Consider the following 27,215-nt stretch of genomic DNA (forward strand, 5'->3'; position numbering starts at 1 on the left):
AAAGAGTATTTTTTCTCATACCTCAATATTTTATTGCAATTTTACTAATATTTTTCTCCGACATTTTGAAATAAATTTGAAAAAAATGCAACTGCAAGATAATTCTTCATACATGAAAAGTTCATGATATTTTCAACGCAAATTCAGTTGTTCATATCTTCTAAAGTTAGTCCACCCTAGTTTCAAAAAAAAAAAGTTAAAATTGCACCTAATATAGTAATTTTGTTGACGCTGTGACGTCACGCGGGTTTATTGCATGGGTAGCCATGCAATACAGCCTCAGGCGACATGACTATATTGCCCTAGACCAGCCAGTAATACACGTGTAGGTATGAGAGAAAAAAAATGTTCAAAAAACATCCTTGTATTATATAACAGGTTTTGAGAGTCCTACAATATCATAAAATACATAAGTCATAAATATATTTGAATGCTATTTAGTAATCACAAGTAAAGTCTTGACATGATCCAAAGGTCAACTATCACTCCTTGACATAAACTTCCCTTTTAGAGTTAGTGACCCTATCATAGGTCATTAAAGGCCATCTAAATGAAAAATTCAACATATAACCAAGGTCAAGGTCTTCTAATATCCAAGGTCGTGTCCACTGTCAGTCATGATAATAAAGGTATTAACATTAAAGATATCAAGGTTAAAAGCGAACCTTCATCTTTATATCCTATCAACAGTTACCAAACAGATGTTTTTCATATTCAAGGTCACATGATTTATAGAACATTATTCAAGGTCAATGTCAAAGTCATCAATGTTTGTGTTACATATAAGTTACGTGTTCAAGTCAAAGTTCCAACAGCTTTCATAAATATCATAGCACATGTAATTCTAAAATTGATCCTTTGCACCTAAATCACAATAAACGTTTATCACAGACTGTATTATATCACAGAAAATAAACATCCTACATTATATGAACCAGCAGAATTCACCATGACAACTACGTATACCCAATAGTTATACCTTATTATACATGTTACCATTGCGATCATGTCTACATGACCTTGCACTGAAAGGTTTTCCTGATTGTATAAGGACCATAGTCCTATATGGTAGTCCTATATGGTAGATAAGAGATAAACTAACAACATTTGCACTTCAATTCTTCAAAATGATTTAAAGGCATTAAAAAAACATTTCTGACACATTACACCAGTAAAATATTTGTGTGTTAATCATTTAAAGTAACCCTGTCAACATATTTGAGCAATACTTCATGAATACATGATAAAAATATCAAACTAAATGATATTTGAAGTTAATAATTATACTTTATCACTCACTTTGTCCCTCAACATATTACTATTTTGTGTCCCAAACTGTTAATTGATATTTTATTAACTTTTTTTTCAAAACTTCCAACTAATAGTTTTTTCATCATTTTAAAGCAATCCTGTCTTTCTTCTAATATAAAGGACTCTGATTCCATGACCAAACACATGGCTATAATTCATATATCACAAATATCATGTACTCCCTTTTCCTAACTCATACATCATTTGACATAATTATTTATTTTGAAATGTCAACAGTTCAGACCATTGAAATCTACAACAACAACAGAGAGTTAATCTAACTATAATACTGGTACCATAAGCTCGTCAAAGTCAAAGTTTTCTTATTTTGAACTGACAATGAGAATATTTAATTTTAGCGGTTAATTTTTTTTTCGCAATGTCGCTATAAGGGTATATATAATTCATCGATTTTTCAATTTTTCAGACATCAAATTTTTGCAGCTACATCAATATCCAAAGAAGCCTCGAACATGTCAACCCTGCGTAAATAACGGCTGTATGGAATACTTTATGTGAACTTCTTACAGATTCCAGACGTCCAGTAACAGGAACAGTTTATATAATTATGTATCATAAAATATTGACATCATGAGTGATTTCGTCAGATGAAGACCAGCTATTATTTCCTTGGAAAATAATGTTGATATTACCTTAGCTGCTTCCTATATTATTCATAAATAATCAAACCTATTAAGTGATTGCTATCATAAACGATATGTGAGCAATTATTCTGATAATCAATATCCATTGTTATGATAATGTAGTCAAAACAGCATCACTGAGCCGATCATATTGCACCAACAAATCACAAATAATAGTATGTATTCAAAGATTAAATTGGCAAGCATAAAGCAGTGCTGTATCTAAAAGCTCTTTAAGCTACTGATTTGTACCCTCTCTACATGATTTCAGATGCTCAGGTGTATCACAAATACCTAACAGAATAGACAGTATAATTATAACACAGTATCCATACTAAACCCATATTCTGGTGATTGCACTGAAATCACTATTGTGGTGATTGTACTGAAATCACTATTCTTGTGACTGTTCTGAAATCACCATTCTTGTGATTATATTGAAATACCCATTCAGGTGACTGTTCTGAAATCACTATTCTGGTGATTATACTGAAATCACTATTCAGGTGACTGTTCTGAAATCACAATTCTGGTGATTGTACTGAAATCCCTATTCTGGGGATTGTACTGAAATCACTATTCAGGTGACTGTTCTGAAATCACTATTCAGGTGACTGTACTGAAATCACTATTCAGGTGATTGTACTGAAATCTCTATTCAGATGATTGTACTGAAATCTCTATTCAGGTGACTGTTCTGAAATCACTATTCAGGTGACTGTACTGAAATCACTATTCAGGTGATTGTACTGAAATCTCTATTCAGATGACTGTACTGAAATCACTATTCTGGTGATTATTATGAAATCACTATTCTGGTGATAATACTGAAATCACTATTCAGGTGATTGTTATGAAATCACTATTCTGGTGATAATACTGAAATCACTATTCAGGTGATTGTATTGAAATCTCTATTCAGATGATTGTACTGAAATCTCTATTCAGGTGATTGTACTGAAATCACTATTCTGGTGATTATACTGAAATCCCTATTCTGGAGATTGTACTGATATCTTTTTTTTTCTGGTGATTGTTCTGAAATCATTATTCAGGTGACTGTTATGAAATCACTATTCTGGTGATTATACTGAAATCACTATTCAGGTGATTGTACTAAAATCTCTATTCAGGTGATTGTTCTGAAATCATTATTCTGGTGTTTTTTCTGAAATCACTTTTCTGGTGATTATATTAAAATCACTATTCAGGTGACTACTGAAATCACTATTCTGGGGATTGTACCGGTATCATTTTCCTGGTGATTGTACTGAAATCTCTATTCAGGTGACTGTACAAGTGAGACTCGGCTCACATATCTCATTAGAGTTGGTTGATAAGCATTTTTCCTTCGTTGACGCAGAAAACTCTCAATTTCATCTGATGAGTTGTGTGTGGAGCGGCTTTCTGCTGAGTACAAGTCCTGTACAGTCTCTTCTGTCATACAGTCAGTAGATTTCCGGTAAACCTGGAAACCCGACGGTCGATACGCCAAGCCGAGGCGTCGGAAGTGAAGTTTTGGAAGGTTTGGAATCTTACCATCATCATCCTGATGATTAAGACTATTTTCACAAAAGTCCACGAGGGTTTCCAGCATTTCTATCTTTGATGGACCAGGGAACTTCCGGCGCGCAATCTCCAGACATGAATCCAGAAATCCCTGGAAACATAGTCCTGTAAAATATTGAATAAATAATTAAACAGGAATCTTTTACTTTTTTATCATGATTATCTTAATTTTAAAAGCATAAATCATTACCAACTTTTCCTCTTTCATTAATATTTTGCCAACGTTTTCTTAATTATAATTTTAACACCATTAATACACTAAACATATAATCATGAAGCAGAAAATTTTCTGGTGATTAGTAAAATCTGAACACATAAGTAAAAACGAATGGGAAATGTTTTGATTGCAGTATGGATTTAAACTTTTAAAATAATTAAAGTAGAAAATACTTAATTACTAGTAAAATGTTGGGCTATGCCTATTTCACATTAAAGAAAGGGGAGATAATCTCGACAAAATTCACTCTCTGTTCACAAACAGCATTAATAGCAGCAAAAAAGTTAGTATGAAAAAATTGGAATACGGAGACTGGAGGGGATGCAGTCACTGAAATTAGTTAGCTTTATTATGACTTCAAGGTCACACAGCGTAATACAATTTTAATTAAAACTTTTGAATATGAAATAAAAATGTTTTATAAAAGTAATTTTCATAATATATTTCTGTTGAGAAAACGTTTCATCAAAGAATTAATGAAAACAAACTGAGCTGAATGTTTACTGCTAATTCACAAAGTAAATGTTATTAATGAATATTCCTTGAAAGTGTGACCAATATTTTCCATTGTTTTAAAAAGTTCTAACTAGTTTTTTTGATGTTTGACATTACATGGACACTTTTTCTAGATTGAACATTCATATGTGATAATCCATGAGAGCATAAATACATTTGCATGTATTACTACATCCAATTAGAAGGAAACAATCTACAGTATAATCAAAACTACAGAGTCTTCTACATGTTATTAGTCAAGCTGTTTACTAAACCTATAATTTTCTATAGCTTTGGAATAGACTTGGTTTTTGTGTTATTTATACTATGTTGAAAGCAATCACAAATATCAAAAACAAAGTTAAATTGATGTAAAGTTTAGATAGAGCATAACAGTTAAGAAAGAAGATGTAGAAATTTTGTAAAATATTTGATTTCATGTATCACATTGTTCAAGCTGACACTATAAACTTTGATTTCAGATCTCAAATATTCTATGTTTTGTACTTACATCAATATATGAATAAATGCTATTTAAACTCAACTTTAATTTACATTTGACAATATGTTGACAATTATGGCACAACGGTCTACAGTGATATAGTGCAACGTATGTAGCTCAATCAACTGTGGGTCTCCGACGATGTATACATTGATATATGAAACAAGATTGATTTTCCTCTAACTATAAATAATTCTATTTAGGATTAATAAATCCATTACAGTTGTGTCGTAATTATTTTCATCTTTTTGTGTATTCTTTCAATATTTGTGATTACTGAATTAAGTACAGTTTTAGATTAATGTTTCATCAGTATAACAAAATCTCTTATATTCTGGTGATAACATATACTAAGTATACATATATTATCTGTTATACACTCTATACTATCAGGCATGCTTGTCAATTCATTAAGAGGTCATGTTCAGACAATATTTGTGCTAGAATTCAATTGCACCTTAATATATTTTGAATCTGATGTTGTTAGTTCACATGAATGCTGTTTTTGTAATTTCTCTATGTGCAATGAAAAAGCCAGAGAGCAATCTGTGACAAGGAAACTTTTAAACAAGTGTGAGAAATTGTTTCTGATTGGCGGAAAAAACCTCCATTGTATGGTAATCACTGATTGGTCATCTGGATACTATAGCTTGTTTACTGATGGTCATCATCAAATCTTCTTCAGCAAAGTGTGTATAGACCTGTATTTAAAGTGAACAGTCGGGCATGGATGGCTAAAGTCGGTAAAAATGGTGTGAATGTATCCAGTATAATTTCTTATGAAATGGAAAAATAAAATCTCTCGTCAAAATCTGTCTGCGTACGAAGAAATTAATTTAAAGTATGGGAATTCTAAAACGTCCTCCCGGCTCACTATGTCCGTGGTTACATTTCCACACAGCCTCGCTTTCAATGCTTTCAACTTTTCTTTACTTTAATGGTCAGAACTGGGAAACTAAGCAGAACTTGACCGTCGTATTAATATGTGAGAACTTTTGGAAGGCCAATGAACGCATTTAGACTGGTTTTCTTTGCCCGACTATTCACTTTAACATTCTTTATGACTTACTAATTTCGTTCTATTAATAGGATGGTAACCAATACCAAAGAAATTTTCAATACAATATTGTAAGAATATGCAAGGCTTATTAAGGCTCTATGATGTTAGAATGCACCAAAACCAGCAGGACAAGTAAACTGTTTTGAAAAGAAAAAGATTTAATATTAGTACAATCAAACAGTAAATAAGGCATTATAAATTGTTAATATTTGTAGCAGATTTTGATGAGTTTTCTAACAATGAATAATGAAATGGTCTTTTCAAGCCAATATGGACTAATCAGAAGGCTTCATGATATCTAGTATGGAAGGCATGGGATATTGGTTGCTAGGCAGCTATCGCCTTGGTGACACTAAATAATTACCCATCATACAACACCCACCTACTGTACTCTTGGACTTTTTCTCTGACATGGCTGCATATACAGGTTTAGAGAAAGGCAGATTTAATAAATGGGTGTAAAGAAATTATGTTGTTATAATCTGCGCTGGGTAAAAACTTTATTGAATTGAATATCAAAAGCAGGTAAAAAGGAGAATTTATACAGTGTAAGTAAAGCTGGTACAATACAATCAGAGAGCTGAGTGAATATGGCCCATCGTTAAAAAGACATTTAAACGTTTAAAGTTTTGTCGGAGAGGTCAAATCAAAATCTGTAAGGATTTGACAGTATTTCCTTGTGTTTTGAGGTCAAGTCAAAACCTGTAAAGTTTTGACAGTATTTCCTTGTGTATTGTTGGAGAGGTCAAGTCAAAACCTGTAAAGATTTGACAGTATTTCCTTGTGTATTGTTGGAGAGGCAAGTCAAAATCTGTAAAATTTGACAGTATTTCATTGTGTTTTGTTGGAAAGGTCAAGTCAAAACCTGTAAAGATTTGACAGTATTTCATTGTGTTTTGTTGGAAATGTCAAGTCAAAACCTGTAGAGATTTGACAGTATTTCATTGTGTTTCGTTGGAGAGGTCAAGTCAAAACCTGTAGAAATTTGACAGTATTTCATTGTGTTTTGTTGGAGAGGTCAAGTCAAAACCTGTAAAGATTTGACAGTATTTCTTTGTGTTTTGTTGGAGAGGTCAAGTCAAAACCAGTAAAGATTTGACAGTATTTCATTGTGTTTTGTTGGAGAGGTCAAGTCAAAACCAGTAAATATTTGACAGTATTTCATTGTGTTTTGTTGGAGAGGTCAAGTCAAAACCTGTAAAGATTTGACACTGTATTTCATTGTTTTGTTGGAGAGGTCAAGTCAAAACCTGTAAAGATTTGACAGTATTTCATTGTGTTTTGTTGGAGAGGTCAAGTCAAAACCTGTAAAGATTTGACAGTATTTCATTGTGTTTTGTTGGAGAGGTCAAGTCAAAACCTGTAAAGATTTGACAGTATTTCATTGTGTTTTGTTGAGAGGTCAAGTCAAACCTGTAAGAGGTCAAGTCAAAACCTGTAAAGATTTGACAGTATTTCATTGTGTTTTGTTGGAGAGGTCAAGTCAAAACCTGTAAAGATTTGACAGTATTTCATTGTGTTTTGTTGGAGAGGTCAAGTCAAAACCTGTAAAGATTTGACAGTATTTCATTGTGTTTTGTTGGAGAGGTCAAGTCAAAACCTGTAAAGATTTGACAGTATTTCATTGTGTTTTGTTTAGAGGTCAAGTCAAAACCTGTAAAGATTTGACAGTATTTCATTGTGTTTTGTTGGAGAGGTCAAGTCAAAACCTGTAAAGATTTGACAGTATTTCATTGTGTTTTGTTGTAGAGGTCAAGTCAAAACCTGTAAAGATTTGACAGTATTTCATTGTGTTTTGTTGGAGAGGTCAAGTCAAAACCTGTAAAGATTTGACAGTATTTCATTGTGTTTTGTTGTAGAGGTCAAGTCTAAACCTGTAAAGATTTGACAGTATTTCATTGTGTTTTGTTGTATTTCATTGTGTTTTGTTGGAGAGGTCAAGTCAAAACCTGTAAAGATTTGACAGTATTTCATTGTGTTTTGTTGGAGAGGTCAAGTCAAAACCTGTAGAGATTTGACAGTATTTCATTGTGTTTTGTTGTAGAGGTCAAGTCTAAACCTGTAAAGATTTGACAGTATTTCATCCAAACATTTCACATGAGCATGCTACTCTTGAAACAAAAAGAATCAATAGTATACTGACATTTTTAGCTGATAATAACTTATATTCAGTTGAAACATTGAATTTATTGAATTCATTAGGAAATCAATTTACAATCAGACTGTTTTTGTTTTTTCATTTTACTCACAATAAAAGATACTTTCTTTAATACAATCCAATAATAAAATAATTCTTCAAAGGGAGATAACCACATTAAAATATTAGTCAAATACCGTATTCGACCCATTAAGGCCCAGCTATATAAGCGCTCCTCCCTTTTTCACTAATTTCACTTACTTTAAATTAAATGCAGACTGAAAATATGACATTATGTTGGTTTCGTTATCAATTTCGTTGTAGAATAATTTTATGAAAGACTAGTCCAAATTTGTTTCTATTAAGCACCCTGTTATTTGCCTCAATTTTTCAAGCACCCTGGGCACTTATTGGGTCAAATACGGTATGTAAAATTGTTGATATCATTAATTATTTATTCACCAAGTATCCTGATTGTACTGCTTATTAAAGCCAGCAGATTTACAGATCTCAATTATTTACTTAAAACAATGAAATGCATTACACCAGGAACTTTAAATTCACAATAGACATTGCTGTATATATGAAAAACTTAAATTAGCTGTTATTGTTTACGAAGGCAATTATGATAGCTTGATTCAATTAGCAAAAGGCATTGATGATTGATAAAAAAAATGTTTTGTATAGTCTGTCATATTACAGGGTTAGCTCCCTTGAGGGTAGGTATCTATTATGTGACATGATTACGTTTTAGCGAAACTTACATCATTTTTTCTGAAAATTATGATGTTACGTTCACAAACTAACGAAATCACAATCAATACCTATACCTGTAAGGGCAAATAACACTGTAATAGGTGAATGCAGAATAGATAACGATCTTGATTTTTGATCGATAGCACTGAATTTGATTAAGCGTTAACATTCTTGATATATCTATATTCTTGATATGTCTATAATAGATATTATAAATTCACTAAGAATAAACTTCCCTGTTAGGTCTAGATGTTTCAATTAAGTATATAAGTATTTATAAGGCATGCATTACTGGAGGGCTAAACAGTCTACAAACTACAGAAATTCATATACATCTATATAACAACATCAAACAATATCAGTGGTCAAATTATGTGACACAAAAATGATCCCAGAAGTGTAAGAGATATTTAAATCATGTAACTCTGCTACTCCATTTACATCTTTAAACAACCCAGGTGGTGTGTACTTTTAAACAACCCGGGTGGCATGTACTGAGTGTAAAAAAAAGACAAAGGCCTGGGAATTGTAAAACTAATTTGATTGACATTTTATGTTTTTTACTTACAGTAGTTTATGATTTACATGTACAGTCAAACCTGCCTTAGCAACCACTTGTGTATATAGATACCTGGCAATAAAGACCACCTGTGTATATAGATACCTGGCAATAAAGACCACCTGTGTATATAGATACCTGGCATTAAAGACCACCTGTGTATATAGATACCTGGCAATTAAGAACACCTGTGTATAAAGACCACCTGTGTATAAAGACCACCTGTGTATATAGATACCTGGCAATAAACACCACCTGTGTATAAAGACCACCTGTGTATAAAGACCACCTGTGTATATAGATACCTGGCAATAAAGACCACCTGTGTATATAGATACCTGGCAATAAAGACCACCTGTGTATATAGATACCTGGCAATAAAGACCACCTGTGTATAAAGACCACCTGTGTATAAAGACCACCTGTGTATAAAGATACCTGGTAATAAAGACCACCTGTGTATATAGATACCTGGCAATAAAGACCACCTGTGTATATAGATACCTGGTAATAAAGACCACCTGTGTATATAGATACCTGGCAATAAAGACCACCTGTGTATAAAGACCACCTGTGTATAAAGACCACCTGTGTATATAGATACCTGGCAATAAAGACCACCTGTGTATATAGATACCTGGCAATAAAGACCACCTGTGTATATAGATACCTGGCAATAAAGACCACCTGTGTATATAGATACCTGGCAATAAAGACCACCTGTGTATATAGATACCTGGCAATAAAGACCACTTGTGTATATAGATCCTGGCAATAAAGACCACCTGTGTATAAAGACCACCTGTTGTATATAAGAACTGGCAATAAAGACCACCTGTGTATATATAGATACCTGGCAATAAAGACCACCACCTGTGATAAAGAACCTGGTATAAAGATACCTGTGTATAAAGACCACCTGTGTATATAGATACCTGGCAATAAAGACCACCTGTGTATATAGATACCTGGCAATAAAGACCACCTGTGTATAAAGACCACCTGTGTATAAAGACCACCTGTGTATATAGATACCTGGCAATAAAGACCACCTGTGTATATAGATACCTGGCAATAAAGACCACCTGTGTATATAATACCTGGCAATAAAGACCACCTGTGTATAAGACCCTGTGTATAAAGACCACCTGGAAGATGATAAAGACCACCTGTGTATATAGATACCTGGCAATAAACACCACCTGTGTATATATATACTGGCAATAACATTGAAGACCACCTGTGTTAACTGAATAGACCACCTGTATAAAGACCACCTGTGTATATAGATACTGGCAATAAAGACCACTGTGTATATATAGATACCTGGCAATAAAGACCACCTGTGTATATAGATACCTGGCAATAAAGACCACCTGTGTATATATAACCTGGCAATAAAGACCACTGTGTATAAAGACCACTGTGTATATAGATACCTGGCAATAAAGACATGTATATAAAGACCACCTGTGTATATAGATACCTGGCAATAAAGACCACCTGTGTATATAGATACCTGGCAATAAAGACCATCTGTATATAAAGACCACCTGTGTATATAGATACCTGGCAATAAAGACCACCTGTGTATATAGATACCTGGTAATAAAGACCACCTGTGTATATAGATACCTGGTAATAAAGACCATCTGTATATAAAGACCACCTGTGTATATAGATACCTGGCAATAAAGACCACTGTGTATATAGATACCTGTAATAAAGACCACCTGTGTATATAGATACCTGGTAATAAAGACCACTGTGTATATAGATACTGGCAATAAAGACCACTGTATAAATACCTGTGTATATAGATACCTGGAATAAAGACCACCTGTGTATATATAGATACCTGGCAATAAAGACCACTGTGTATATAGATACCTGGCAATAAAGACCACCTGTGTATATAGATACCTGGCAATAAAGACCACCTGTGTATATAGATACCTGAATAAAGACCACCTGTGTATATAGATACCTGCAATAAAGACCACTTGTGTATATAGATACCTGGCAATAAAGACCACCTGTGTATATAGATACCTGGTAATAAAGACCACCTGTGTATATAGATACCTGGCAATAAAGACCACCTGTGTATATAGATACCTGGTAATAAAGACCACTTGTGTATATAGATACCTGGCAATAAAGACCACTTGTGTATATAGATACCTGACAATAAAGACCACCTGTGTATATAGATACCTGGTAATAAAGACCACCTGTGTATATAGATACCTGGCAATAAAGACCACCTGTGTATAAAGACCACCTGTGTATATAGATACCTGGCAATAAAGACCACCTGTGTATATAGATACCTGGTAATAAAGACCACCTGTGTATATAGATGCCTGGTAATAAAGACCACTTGTGTATATAGATACCTGGCAATAAAGACCATCTGTATATATAGATACTTGGCAATATAGCCACCTGTGTATAAAGACCACCCGGCTATAAAGACCACTTTTCCATTTCCCTTGCATGGTCTGTATAGACAGGTTTGACTGTACATATTATTAAGAAATGAAATCAAAATGTTAATTTTTTTTTTTACTTAGTTTGTTTGTGAATCCTCAGTGAGCCATCAGATGTAGAAGTGTGTGTATCAGAGAACACGTGTGAAAGCTGGCCCATGGAGTATATGGCAGTAAGATAGAGTTGGACCTACCTGATGTCCTGTCTGGGTTCATGTGATCCCACCTTCTCTGCATGTCTATATACATAATGTCCACAGCCGCGTTTGTGATTCCCCTTCTACTCAACCGACACTTCCTACAACACAACGTGTGATGATGATCATTACAATAGTAAAATAATTCTATGAAATATTCTACTCAAGGATAAAAAAAATGTAGTTCCTGTAATACCCAAAGCTGGTCGAGTGTTCTATAACACTATATGTGATCCTGAGTGTAGGAAATCCTTCAGATCTAGATATCCTGTCATTTTGAAACATTTTCAGTAATAATATATATTTAAACAAGGAATTTTTCAAGAGAATTACTTACTTTTTCTATGAATAGAAAACATTACAGAATACCTGTGATTCACAGCAGTCTATATACTGTATACTCTAGTGGTGAGTTTTATCCTGTATATTGTTGGATGTCTGTCACCATGACTACTACACAAACACCATGGCCAATAAGTAATGACTGATGACTGTATAAATATCTAAACCACTTGGTCACCATGGATATTATATTAGAACGACTAATAATGAAAGGATCATTGAAAGGCTGATGGAAGTAATTAGATCTAAACATGAACATTCTGATCTGTCAGAGTTGTTTCCCTTCATTGTCACATTTGGGTATGAAAAAAAAAGAATTTCAAACTGAATGAATGCGCGTATTTAAGTAAATATGGATATCAGATAGAATATCTTCATTGATGATGATTATGAAGATGACGATTATCTCATTTCTTTACCTGGCAAACGTTCTGAAGCCTGTTGGACCAATCCTGAGTGACCCTCTGACCCCTAGAAAACTAATGAATAGATTGGCGACTCGTTCCAGAATCCGTAAATGTTCAAACGCTTCATCATACACAGCAGGGTATAGTTGCTTTAGACAGTTCTCTTTTGATAACTTTTCTAAAATTTTCATAAATTTTTCATCATCATTTAGATTTTCATCCTCTGTGTGGCTGTCCAGGAATTCATCTTCATCTTTATCAACTGGAAGAGAGGAGGTACCTTAGCTTTACAATAATATTGTTTCCAATTCACTGAATCCTAAAACTGTCAGCTGACTGGTACAGTGTTATTGTGTATTCAATATTATCTGTGTACGTATACATATATATACAATATTTTGCTTTAAAAACAAAATTGTCCGTACATTGCCTTATAATCAGACTAGGTTATTCATTCTGTGTATTCTCCTGATACTTGTGACGTCTTGCTCAAACAATCTTTAAACACAAAACATTTTCTCTGAGTTATTTATGGACAGACATAGAGATATTTGACGTACAATGTAATTTCAATTTCTACAAAAACTGCTATATACATGTAAATCCTGTTATAGTTAGACCATGAATTTGATCAGATAAACATTGAGCTTTGTATATGAATACATGAAAATACTTGTCCTATCTTGCCAGACTCTTTCATTCAAGATGACAAAATCAGCAAAGATTCAAATGATTTTGATGCAAAGCCAGCAGCCAGTTATGGACTTGAAAAATCTCTTGAGCTTTTTAGGAAAACTCTGCTTTTTTGAGCTTACCAAAACGACCTGAGGGTTTTCTTAGCAAGTGAGATGATCCTAAACACTAGATAGATGATATTAAATGTTTTCACCAAAGCAATTTTCAGTGATTTCCATATGAACATCTAACATTCAACAGTTTATGAAATCCAAACTACTTATGTTTGTTTTATATGGTTTCAGCAATAAGGACATACAACGAGTGAAGTCGAGTTCATTGTTGAGTTCTGACATTTGTTGTGTAACATCGACTTCTCTCTTCTCCTCATCAGACTCGTCGGCCTTTATAATGAGAATATGTGTCCTCTGGTGTTGTAATGGCTCAGGACCGCCACTCCCGTTAGAGTGACCTCCCTTTTTCCTCTTCCGTTTCCGTCTTTTACTCATAAATCTGTTTAGAAAATATTCAAAAATAAGAAATGTTCATAAAATTTCTCATGTACCCACTAATAGTCCAAAATCTTATATACAAGAATTTGGTATTTTCATATTATAGAGTTATCTGCCCTTGGGGGTTGGTATTAAATACCACATCATGTTTCATAAAAAATAATGACGTCACAATCAATGCCTTTTTGTAATTGAGATAACTATGTAATATGCACAGACAGAACAACTGAAAACAATTGTATATGGTTGAATGATCGATTGTCATATGAAAAAAATTAAAGTGTTCACGGAATGGTTATGTAAATAAAGCTTGAAAAATGTGTCATTGGATAAAATTTAGAATGAAGAAAGTACGAGTTTCATAGCGAATATGGTATTAGAGATAATGCAAAATGTGACTTTTCTCTAGAACACATCTGAAGCCCCAAGCTATTGATCTCGATTCAGGAGCCCTGACCTGTGACGTCATGAGGACAATGGAATCTCAACTTTATTCGCATAATTTTGAGTTGCAATGTTCAGCGTAGCGGTCGTGCACGTGTTGGGTGTATCGATCTGTACAATGTATGTGTGTCTGAGTATTAAATATCTATGTTATTGTATATTAAGTTTTGTTGCACTGTATTATTATATTCATGCACCTTTTCTGATGAACCGTAAGGTTCAAAGAAGTTAAGAATTGAAATATAAAAGTTCTGAATAGCCAATGTCGTGCTGCGTTTATCTCTATACCCGTATACTGCAGTAACTAAAACGTGTGGTCAACCCTGGCTAATGAGGGGCTGACCAGATTACGTAAGAAAGGTGTGAAGTGACCTGTCATGCTTTTTTGATTAGCACACGTCATATGTCAAAATATCAGACCACAGGTAAGTTAGCGATGGACCATCATGTAATTGTTGTATAATGTCATATTTGTATACATTTATAAATCCTTGGTTTACAGTAAAATATACCGTTTGTACATAACATATACATGTAACAAGTGGATCAAGCACTACATGTAATGTATATGCATGTACTTCAGATACACCTATGTATACATTGTACATGTACATATATGTTTCTGGTTACATGTATGAGTATTTTTATACCAGAAACTGAAAAATTATTCACAAATGGCATATGTCGAGAAAGAACAATGCAAATGTAATGCACAATATCGGAATTTTGATATTTCTGATACAGTTGCTAGGTTTGGGATATCCAATTCTTTGTGAATTATGGTCAAATATTGATCATTATATGATACCAATAATGATAATCTATAACCCCAACACATTAACACATTTTCTTTTCGTTACGCTGGTTCTTGAAATCCATAGGAATAGTAGATTTTTATTTAAACAGAAACATATTCAAGTGGATAATTATATGACTACTGTTTTCCGAATTTGTTTCTTTTTTGATACAGTTTTCAACATTCTTGTCTAGAGATCAAACGGAATAACATATCAAAATATTATTTTTTTCGTTCCGTGTACACTTTAAGACCATTGAGTATAATCAATTTACTTCAAAGATATACTTTGACTTTTATAAAATATATTGATAAATATTAACTCAAACTATTAATGAATGACTTTGACTCTTACCCAGATTTCAGTTTATTGAGGGGTGACATCAACAACAAAGAATCTCTCACTAGGGGGCGTTTAACCATTTCATCCAATGCACATGTCATATATTCGAACACTCCCGGGGACGTTTCTACTTCACCGTCTATACTGAGGCTAGGACTGGAGTTCACCTCCAGTAAAATCGGCTTTAAGTTATCCAGCAAGAGGATGTCAAAACCAAGGATCTGAAAAGTACAAAACAAACAGTTAAGTAATATATTGGAATAAGAATCCATGTGTTATTATGTTAAGAAGTACTGATATATGCCACACACCAACCATGGTTCATGGTTAGATAAATATAAGCTTTTTTATGTGTATAGTACACAGTAATGTAATATCAGTCTTTCACAAACTAGCTTTTATAAATCTACAAGACAAATACTAAAGCAGTGAGAATGTGTCATTAAACATGTGAAGAAAATAACAAGTGAAAAGAAAATTAATGAGAAAAACATCTCAATCCCAAACAGGGGTTTCAAGATCCCAAAACGACGTGGGTAAAGTACAATTAACTGTTGATTAGTCCCACCTTCCGGTGATTATGACGTCACGAAAATCACGTCAAATGACGATGTCATAATCACCGGAAGGTAGGACTAATCGACAGTAAATAGTACTTTACTCACGTCGTTTTGGGATCTCGAAACCCCCGTATTAATATTCATGTACAACAGGCCATGTCATTTCAGTGATCTCACTAACTGGAAAATGGGTATCCAAAGGGAGACAACACCCTTTATTCTACAGTTGACCAATGTTGTTTTATTCAAAGGGAGGCAACAGCATTTACCCTACAGCTGACCGAGGGTGTTTTATTCAAAGGGAGACAACACCATTTACCCGACAGTTGACCAAGGATGTTTTATCCAAAGGGAGATAACACCATTTACCCAGCAGTCCACCAAGGTAACCGTTTAATCCTAACAGATACAACACCATTTACCCAGCAGTTGACCAAGAGTGTTTTATTCAAAAGGGTACAACACCATTTATCCTACAGTTGACCAAGAATGTTTTATTCAAAGGGAGATAACACCATTTATCGTACAGTTGACTCAATGGAATACAACACCATTTACCGTGCAGTCGACCAAGGATGTTTTATCCTAAGGGATATAGCACCATTTACCGAGCAGTAGACAAAGAGTGTTTTATTCAAAGGGATACAACACCATTTACCAGCAGTGGGACCAAGAGTGTTTTATTCAAGAGTGTTTATTCAAAGGGATACAACACCATTTACCGAGCAGTAGACAAAGAGTGTTTTATTCAAAGGGATACAACACCATTTACCGAGCAGTAGACAAAGAGTGTTTTATTCAAAGGGATACAACACCATTTACCCAGCAGGGGACCAAGAGTGTTTTATTCAAAGGGATATTACACCACTCAACCTATGGAAGGAAAAGCATTTTTTCTGCGGTGATGGTGGTGAATCATATTATTAAATGTTTACCAAACGGTCAATGCCCTGATCTTCCATTAATATATATATATATATATATCATCAGGAGGAAGGACAATTATTGTAGACGACTAGATGTTCCCTTAATATTGAAATCAGGTTATGCACAGAATGATTTCCTCATTAGACAGTTGGTCCTTTGAGTTAAAACCAATTCTAAATGTTGGTCAATTAACTACATTCTGTGGAATATTGATAATGAAATTCTACTGGTCATTATTAAAATGCAGTATGATTTGAATGATACCTGACAATCAGTATGTGCTGCGATGTGTACTGCTCCACAGGATACTCCAATTAAGGATCAATACTCCTCATAGGATAGGCCCTAATTGAAACTCATTAATGACGCTTCCACTAATTGGATTTCTATATCACAAACTGTAGTTGATTGGCTGAGTAAAATTGTGCATGGTTTTTTTTTCATTAAAGTTTTGAATATTTTTAATCTAGTTATTGAAGATTCAGTTTCCACCAAGGATATGGTATTTAAATTAGTATATACTTAATCCAGTTGAGGGAAACCAATCAATTAATGTATGAACTTTATACAGACTATCAGGACTGCAATTAATGTATTCTGTCAGTCATTGATACCAGGCACCAGGTATATACAGTACAATATGCTACTATACACATCAACGACTCGGTGGTGATCCACCAGGCACAGTGCAGAGTCAGTAATTAACTGCAAATCTACATCAATATATATACAAAACATACATGTTAAATTATACCTTGATCTGCCGACATTCAATTAGATAAATTATCTATACTACAAAAGGAAATGGTAATATTGAAAACAAGAGGCCCATGGGCCTTAACAGTCATCTGACTATTGGCACAATACAACATAGTCATTTAAAGATTTGAGCCATTTTGACCCCTGTGATCTTGAATGAAGATCAAGGTTTTTTTTTTTTAAACAAATATGGTAGCCCTTCATCCCAGCATGTCACAGGCCCAATATCAGGTCTCTAGGCCTCTTAGTTATTCACAAAAAATTTGTTTCAAGATTTTAGCCTATTTGACCCCTGTGACCTTGGATGAAGTTCAAGGTCATTGATTTGAACAAACTTGGTAGTTCTTCATACCAGCAGGTCACAGGCCCAATATCAGGTCTCTAGGTTTCTAGTTATTCTTAAGAAGTCTTTTAAAGACATTAGCCTATTTGACCCCTGTGACCTTAAATGAAGGTCAAGGTCATTCATTTGAACACACTTGGTAGCCCTTCATCCCAGCATGCTACAGGCCCAATATCAGTACCCTAGGCCTTCTGGTTCTTGAGAAGAAGTTGTTTAAAGATTTTAGCTTTTTTTACCCCTGTGACCTTGAATGAAGATCAAGGTCATTCATTTGAAAAAACTTGATAGTCCTTCATTCAAGCATGTCAAGGGCCCAATATCAGGTCTCTAGGTTTCTAGTTATTCTTAAGAAGTCTTTTAAAGACATTAGCCTATTTGACCCCTGTGACCTTAAATGAAGGTCAAGGTCATTCATTTGAACACACTTGGTAGCCCTTCATCCCAGCATGCTACAGGCCCAATATCAGTACCCTAGGCCTTCTGGTTCTTGAGAAGAAGTCATTTGAAGATTTTAGCCTTCTTGACCCCTGTGACCTTAAATGAAGGTCAAGGTCTTTCATTTGAACAAACTTGGTAGCCCTTCATCCCAGCATGCTACAGGCCAAGTATCAGTACCCTGGGCCTTTCGGTTATTGAGAAGAAGTCGTTTGAATGAAAAGTTTACGCACGGCGGACGGCGCACGACGAATTGTGTAGTTATCTGAATCAGTGTAATGGTGCATGTCGAATGGCTTATGATAATCCAGTTGTTGTTTTTATAGATCGAATCACAATTATCTACTGCAGGGCACTTTCAAATGAAAATAAATCAAAAAGGCTTTACCATCTAGAATATTTTACATTTTGTAAGGGGATTGCCAGAGAGGGATATATCGGAGGTATACTATCTGATATTATACTTATTATATAGGTCATTAATGCTAAAATCCTAATAATGCTGTCAATGTCTGAAGAAATTATTAACTATATTTTTTGTAATTTTTTTTCATCAAAATTTGAATAATTGTTTAATAAGTCTTATTGAGAGTTATATACTATCTGTGTTAAGTAATAGAAGAAGAATAATCCTGTGGTTAGACAGTGAAAAATAAAGAAAAATTCAATCTAACACTTAATGCTATTCATTCAATCATTCCTATGTTTCACCTCGAAAATCAGCTTAATAACTGTCAGAATGTATAACAATGCTTTAACAGATTAAGGACACATTATAGTATATTGAGATATTACATATTTAAGTCAAGCAAATCCTTGTGTTAGACCTGTTGGTTAAGCTACAGTATTAATCTGTTTTTGTAACAGAGGATGTTACCTTACATTATATTTAGTTATAACTTGAATATTATTTACAGGTAAATAAAAGAGAGCCATTGAACTTCCTACTTGTAACCTGGAATTATAACAAGTTTACTGTATTAAGAACATTTTGTACCATAATTAAGGAACATGGGCAAGTAGCCAAGGTGGTAGAGACCCAGTCAGGAGACCTACTCTAATCAAGTATTATTCAAATGGTATACACCTCCATGTAAATCATGGCAGGGTCTACCACGGAAATATGATAGCTATCCATAATGTTACCCTATCCCTTTGTTAATTAAATTTCAAACAATTACCTATTCTTTCTAGTTTTTCCCATAAAAAATAACAATAGAATTTTTTATGAACAGGTTAGAACAGATTTGGTATGATAATCAGCTGTTAAAAGATTGTATTACATATATTTTAAAGTTTGTTAGACAAAAACACATGAAAGGTGGCATAAGATTTAGGAACCGATATATCACTACCGAACTACATGTACCGTACATATATGTATTTCAAAATTTTGATATTCCTAACATACAGATTAAAGAACTTATTTAATTCCATTTTATGAATTAAGCTATTTGCATTGTATCAATAAAAAGAACAATTAAGTTTGATTTCAATAGGATTATCGTGACATGAAATGAGTAAATAATCTAATATAAACTAACTTATCTAGGAGAGGTATAGTCCATTTGTCAGAAACCGACAAGACTCACAGATCCAAGGAAAAAAGACAGGGCAGGGGATTGGTGGTTTTAGTAAGGTTTTAGCTTTGGTGTGGATGCAACGAGCACCATGGGTATTAAGGGAATATAATATATTATATATTAAATGGTGAAAAAAGGCTTTAATACAATGGTGGTCAACTGGCTTAAAATTCTAATATAACTGATACCAGAAAGGCAGACATTGAAGAGAACATGCAAACGAGCTAGAAAGTCCACAATAAGTCTACCTAGCTGGTATATTTGTATAATTGCATAGAGTTGAAAGACTACAAACATTATCAGATTGAAGGTAGAAGTCCAATGAGCTACTATATACTTTTTTTTGAAAATCAAAGGTGTTGGTCAAGGCCTCAGTCATCGTGTCACAATGTTTGAGTGACAGTTAACTTACCTGGAAACAGCGAGGTCCTGGTTTGTTGGGTGGGATAGTGGCCTGGTATTCCACTTTGAGCTCTGGCAGTATGGCTATAACAGTTTTACACACACACTTTTCAATGTTTTTCCACACTTTGTCCGTATCGTGACCATTGATTCCAATACGACGTAGAACACTTGTCAATGTCCGTTTACTCCCGTCATCCTCTCTTTCAGATCGGTTAAAGGTGGCACTACGTTTGTTTAGAGAGTAGTTTGTCAGATGCATGAAAGTCTCGTGAATGTTTCCCTTTGTTGGGGTTTCATATTGCACTGTAGAGAACCGAGCGAGCCCTTCCTTACAGATGTAGATCTGTAGGGGCTCCAAGGACTTGAGCACCACATACACCCGCAGGTCAAACTTGTAGTTATTGATGAGGTACACGTTACTCATGTATTCCTGCACCACGTGGGATTTGCTGTTGTTTGGATTGTATTCATTGATGTCTCTAATTAAGTATATCCCATCCCCCTGAGATCCTGTGTCTGGTTTCACTATAAATGTCGGTTTGGGTTTTACTCTTTTCTCGTGCATTTTGCGAACGTCTGCAGCAAACTCGTGATACTGAGCAGGAAGGTACCATGTATGAGGATAAAAGTCATACTCATTCGGAAAAAGTTCTCTCATGGTGTCCAAGCTTCGGAACAAGGACATTTTGCTGCAAATATCTCCCATTCCTATACAAAATATAAATTGAACACTTTTGAAAAAAACAAATTCACAGAACATTGCATGTACTCTTTATACACAAAATGGATCAATCTTAAATAACAAAATAAACAAAACATAAGAATTTAATAAAAGGCCTTTGGACCTTAATGGTCATGATAAAATTTGACAGCAAGAGCATAAAAAGAATAGGAAAAGAATCAAATATGTCTCTCAAGTGGCGACTTTGGCGTCTATCTTGGATTTCAGACTGAACCTGGGCAATTATTTTCTTAATATTCTTTCCACACGCACTGAAGTTAATATGTGTTTTTTCAAGATGGCAGCAGTGGTGGTCATCTTTGGATTGAGACAGAAGATGATATCACTTGGTCAGGACTATCTCGGGATCCTTCCAGGCAAGTTTCAACTAATTCCACAAATGAAATTTGAGAAGAAATTTAACTGTGATCAGCTTATGAACAGCAAACAGCTGTATGATTATGATGGAAAGAGAATGAACAGTTCCAGTTTTATTGTTTTTTACCTGAGAGATCTTCCATAATGCCTAACAGTTATGAATTAAAGAAAAATTTAGTCAATATAGTTACCTGGAAACTTGTTAACAGCACCATTGTATACTTCTGGGTTCTCATCAAAGTTACAGGCATGCCAGTGGATGTCACATGTTATGTTGTCACGACGACCAAATGGATACTAGAATTGAAAACATTAATAATTTTATGAATACACATCATTCTGAATTCGGACTGAACAGTATAACAAGAAACAACATTTTAGTGTTAAAACATCAAGTAAAATTATTTCACAGAAAACATTTGGTCTAAGAAGTTTATCACCTGAGCGTATCATTTGTGTCAAGCTGATATCCTTGTCCAGTTTTTGTTTTTGTTTTTTTTTCAACATATACATGTAATATAAGGGTGTTGTTGGGTGCTTCCTACTTTGGAATTAAAAGTTACCCGTAACACGACCTGGAATAGACTCACAAGTTTGCAACCAAACCTTTCCCCTAAGGAAGGTGTCTTAATGAAGTTTGCTTTCACCCAGATAGATCTTGAGTTAATCACATGGAAGCTTATATCCAATATTCCTGATGCAAACATGTACTATGTATAGTGACTTATGTTGTCTACACATTCAAGACAGCATAAAAAGTTTTACTGAATTAAACTAATCTTTTCTTTCTGCACATTGCATGTTTATGACTTAATTTTAATATGAAGACACCTGATATTTGGGTTGTAATGTATTTATGTTACCAGTACTTCAGAGTAAACAGCACATACAAAATGTGGTCAGCATATGACCGAGGTACATTCAGGTGATATTTACGTTATCTACTCTATTATTATACCCCTAAATTTAGTGTCCAAAATCAGCACCACAAATTCAAGACTTTACCTATAAATGTTCAGGCTGCAAAGACCTCACTCAAACTTAAGTTTAGCTCCAACAGTAAAGGCTGCACTCTTACTGCCAGTAAATGATCCTACCACAAAATTAACACAACGTCAACCTTCCCATCACCTCCCCCTTCCCCTTAAAAAAGAAAAAAAAACACAGAAGAAATAAGTTGCCAGTGTGCTTTCACTCTGCACTAAATAAAAAGTACAATGGATAAACCCTTCAGTTGATGAGAGGGGACAGATTATAAGTAAAAGTCATCTTTTGTTGACGTTGTATGTACCTACTGTTAGCATAAGATAACACAGAAGTGGCCCCATGGAATGGTTCAATGGTACCTATCACGTATGTAGTGTATTAATATACAGGTTTCACTTGATTCCTGAAGTTTATTGAATCTGGGGTGCCTGTAATCAAGTTTAACTGTTCTCTAACCCCATCTATCAAAGTATGCAGCATTTGTTCAAACAAACTGCAGGTAGTATAATTTTTATACCTGATATATTTATCTTTAAACTCATTCACCCCTGACGACACATTTAGACTCTTTTATTTCAAAGGTTGGAATAGTTCATTTTGGAATTTCAGGGGTGAATAAGTTAAATTGATTTGATACCACCTCGTCCCCTAGCTCCCATAATCTTTAGGCCTTAATTTCATTTTGATTAATAATCAATGAACCACAACTTTAATGGTTCACATTAACAAAATGTATTCAATTAAACTCTGATTTTACAAAATTGAAGATTTAAAAAAATAAAACCACATTTAAGTATCAGTCTGCAATTATCATCCTATATAATATCTATATATTCATGAAAACAGAAAAAATATACCAGGTACTTATCATTTATTTCAAATGTTTTAAAAACAAACAAATTAATAATGACTTCAGTCAGAAAGAACCTTTCTACTTTAAGAGTACTATAGACATCATACTATTAATACATAAACGCCAAATTTAATGTTTTTGATATAATTGATATTCAAAGGAGATTTAGATTTGGTCAGCTGACTTATTCATTAATCTGAACAATATGTCATAGCCAACATGTTCATTAGTTTTTAATCTCATACTGTTACAAGGTTATTGACTTGTACAGAATTATTTTATAATGTTTTACTTGACAATGTCACTGGAAATGTTTATCAACTATGCCATAAATCTATTTATATATCTTTGAAATATAAGGGATATAGTCTGTACTTTGTCCAAAGCTTAAATTACTTCCTCATTGCTCAAATACTAGGATAGGTCGTAAACAATTCCTAAAACTTCAAAGACAAACACAGACAACAAAGCTGCTTATGGCTCTATTATTTGCATTTTGGTTAAATTAATAAACATATAATCATATTATTCAGATAAATTAAGTCTATTACTATTAATTGCCTGGAAAAAGGCTTCCTTCAAATTTGTCTCTCTCCAAATAATATTTTTAATGTACATATAATATATTCCAAAGTTTGTGCTGAGAGTGCTCAATGAATGGGGTCCTTCTCAGATAAAAAAGGGTCTCTCTGTATACAATGTAATCTGAATTGACTTCCAGAAAAAAGTGGTGTCCTTTTCATTTCTGTATTTGAAATAGATATGAGGACAGCATAAACACAATCCCTATAAATATGTTTAAAATAACAATAACAGAATTTTGAAATCACCAATTATAAGGTAAAATTTACAATAGGAAATACATGTATGTGTGATATAGTTGTTTTGTTCTATTCAGTATTTTAGGCACATTGACTATATGGATATATTCATCAAAATATTTTATTATATATACATAATAGCCATTGTAATTTCCCCATTCTTCTTGTCATTGAAATCAGTATTATTGTTTTCATTACATGTATAACATTTTAGTGTTAAATTTTTTTCTACATACATCAAAATTAGAAACTTGTCATTTGGATAATATTTTGGCATTAAAATCTGTTTTCTGATCAAAAATATTTATTCATGCAAATGAAGGCACTATAGTACGGTTTAAAAATTCCATATGACAAAAAAATGTTCAGTATGACGGTGTTAATGCTTAATCGACCGTGCCAATATTGGCATACAAAAACAAATCCGCCAATCACCCTTTGTGTGTCGGCACACTCAACTTAAAATTCACAACAATGGTTTTGTCACAATAATTTAAATACACATACATTCAATGAGGATTGTATGGATGTAATATTCGTACAAGTTACCTAGCTTAAATAACTGACAATCCGTCTATGTGCCAATAATCTCCTATGTCAATAAGCTGTAAGTTAAAACAAAAACAAAACTTTGGCTAAGATAAATAAATAAGTCATTGCCAGAGTAAACATGCCCTAGTAAAATTATAGATCATAAAAATATTTTTGCAGTATACAATATAGGTGCAGGGATTGGTTAATGTACGTATGGCTATATATAAATGTAGTCCTACATTTCATGGTTATGTGTAGAGGTGTTTCTAAAATTGGAACAAAAAGGCCATTACTCTAACACGTACTTTTTGTACATTAGATCATTTCTATGTCATGTCTAAGTTTAATATAACCATTCCTTGACTTAAGGGAAATTCTTTAAATTGAAGAAATTATTTTGCTTAAAATTTTCACAGGAATTATGTTGAAGTAAATGATTTTCATTAGAAATGATATACCAATGAAACCGCAGTAATTCAATAGTTAATTCTTAGCAAATCAAATAACATTAGTGTGATAATGTTTATGATGACATGCCATAAGTTTTATGTTGAGACAAATCTAAGACGATCCGACACTAATACAGGTATTATGATTTATGAGTAAAAAACAGAATACATGTACATGTATGTTCAACCGCTAACCAATGTTTTTATTTGAATGTAATTAATACATATCCATCACTGTGTAAGATTTTATTTATATTCATGTGAAGTCAAATGTTGATAATATGACATACACATCATTACATACATGTATGTATGTGACATCAAACTGAAGTGTTAACAACAGTGTCATCGATTTTACAAAGTCAGTTATGTGACAAATGAGTTTCCATTTAGGTACATGGACAACTTTCAACTTCGAAATCAAATCAAATTATCAATAAATTAATTAAACAAAGAAATATAATAATTTTTTATCCAATTTTTTTTATCCCAAAATTTACATGCATGGATTTACCTCTCTAAATGCAAGATCCTTTATACAGAGTCTGAGGACCTCAATGTTCGATCTGCCCCGAGAGGTATCGATGGTGACAGCGTTTTTAGACAGATGTTTAGCCTCTGATAGCGCCCTCAGCCTCTCCTTTCGCGCGTGTTGCTCCCGCTTACTCCGTATCTGCAGATCACGACGAAAGTCCGTCATTTTGAACTGTAAAGGTTCCGGCTTCTTTAGACTTCCAAAGTCTATTGAACGCGCGTGGTAGTCCCGTGAATGAGATGTCATTTTGACACCGTGTACTAATTGTTATAGAAAACGCCAATAATTACATCCGTTTAGAAAACGGGCACCTGCTAATGAATGAGCCTAATTATATGTGACTGCAAATATACTAAATTAGCCATTGTCATACAGTAAAATCATTTCTCCGTGTATTATTGAAGACTGTCATTATTATGTAATGTGAAACTTCATGCTGTCACCGTTATTAGACCACGATACACACGTACGCTATACTGAAACACTGTTATGAATGCCGTCCTCCATTGTGACGCTCTTTTGTTTTGACATGACAACCAGCATGCGCTGATCCGTACATCCGTGAAGGGACGTCACTCCGATAGCAATTACATTTAGCGAAGATCAATATCAAGGTAGCGCGGCATAAATTATTCATACTCATTCTCACTCGGTCAGCACTCGACTAATTGAATGCATTGCCGAAAGGTAAATTTTAGTATGTAGCAGTTACTAATATAATGGTATTCTATTCATTTACGACTGTTATCTTATTCTACACAATACAGTAATTATTTACAAAACTACAAAAATAATTAATACTGGATCTAATGAAAAAATGAACTGATCAAGCATATGGTTTACAATGTACATTATCCCTTTGGAACTTTTTATTTAAAATATTTTTTAATAAGAACATGATGATTCTTTATCTATATCTACATTCAAATGTAAGACAGCCTACGAACATTTTGAATAAAATATTTTTGTTAACTTATAGATTTACATTTGTACATTTTACACGTTTAGCGCTTTCTACAGACTATAAATGTATACTAAAAACGGATACACAAGACGTTAAATTTTTTAAAAGTGCTGCAAACAGGAGGTCAACATTTTCTGTAATTATGCATCTTAGAACAACGTACAATGTATTTTTCTTTTTGAACTTCTAATTTTACTTCAATATAAAAATGTCCAAAAAAAATTATATGTGTTTCGAAAAAAAAAATCAGTGGGACTTCTATGTCCTATATGGAATGAAGTTCTGATTGCGCATGCACCAAGGGCAAAATAAATTATTTCATATTATGTTTTGTGTTAATTAGACACATATATATATACACGATTAAACATCAATTATTGTTCAAATGATGAGTATTGTTTATGCTCTGTCGGCGGTGGAGCATCTTTAATAACACGTAATAAGATATCTCAATCTGTGGGAAAATTGAAGTCACGCATTTATTAAATCATCCCATTCCTACC

At 33.7% G+C, this 27,215-nt stretch overlaps 1 protein-coding gene across 2 annotated transcripts; it reads right to left on the bottom strand.

Moving 5' to 3' along the window:
• Positions 1-119: 119 nt before the first annotated feature.
• Positions 120-26,355, bottom strand: LOC138321394 (tubulin polyglutamylase TTLL11-like). Of its 2 annotated transcripts, XM_069265059.1 has the most exons (9): positions 25,728-26,355; positions 21,761-21,866; positions 20,478-21,178; positions 15,471-15,679; positions 13,683-13,876; positions 12,701-12,950; positions 11,937-12,040; positions 6,181-6,213; positions 120-3,629 (listed from the first exon to the last, which is right to left on the bottom strand). In XM_069265059.1, the coding sequence occupies exons 1-9, from the start codon at positions 25,992-25,994 to the stop codon at positions 3,235-3,237; spliced, it is 2,259 nt and encodes a 752-aa protein (XP_069121160.1). In that variant the 5' UTR covers positions 25,995-26,355; the 3' UTR covers positions 120-3,234. The 2 variants fall into 2 exon arrangements, with proteins under 2 accessions (XP_069121160.1, XP_069121161.1); XM_069265060.1 differs by lacking the exon at positions 6,181-6,213 and having other exon boundaries at positions 25,728-26,349.
• Positions 26,356-27,215: the final 860 nt, after the last annotated feature.

Source organism: Argopecten irradians, chromosome 4 (genome assembly GCF_041381155.1).
Source record: "Argopecten irradians isolate NY chromosome 4, Ai_NY, whole genome shotgun sequence".
NCBI lineage: Eukaryota > Metazoa > Mollusca > Bivalvia > Pectinida > Pectinidae > Argopecten > Argopecten irradians.

Excerpts from the sequence above, each read along its gene's own strand:
- LOC138321394 (XM_069265059.1), bottom strand. The coding sequence starts at position 25,994 with ATGACATCTCATTCACGGGACTACCACGCGCGTTCAATAGACTTTGGA. Across the intron at positions 21,867-25,727 it reads AGGATCTTGCATTTAGAGAG|TATCCATTTGGTCGTCGTGA; the intron begins GTAAATCCATGC and ends TTTCAATTCTAG. Across the intron at positions 12,041-12,700 it reads GGCTTCAGAACGTTTGCCAG|GAAGTGTCGGTTGAGTAGAA; the intron begins GTAAAGAAATGA and ends GTTGTGTTGTAG.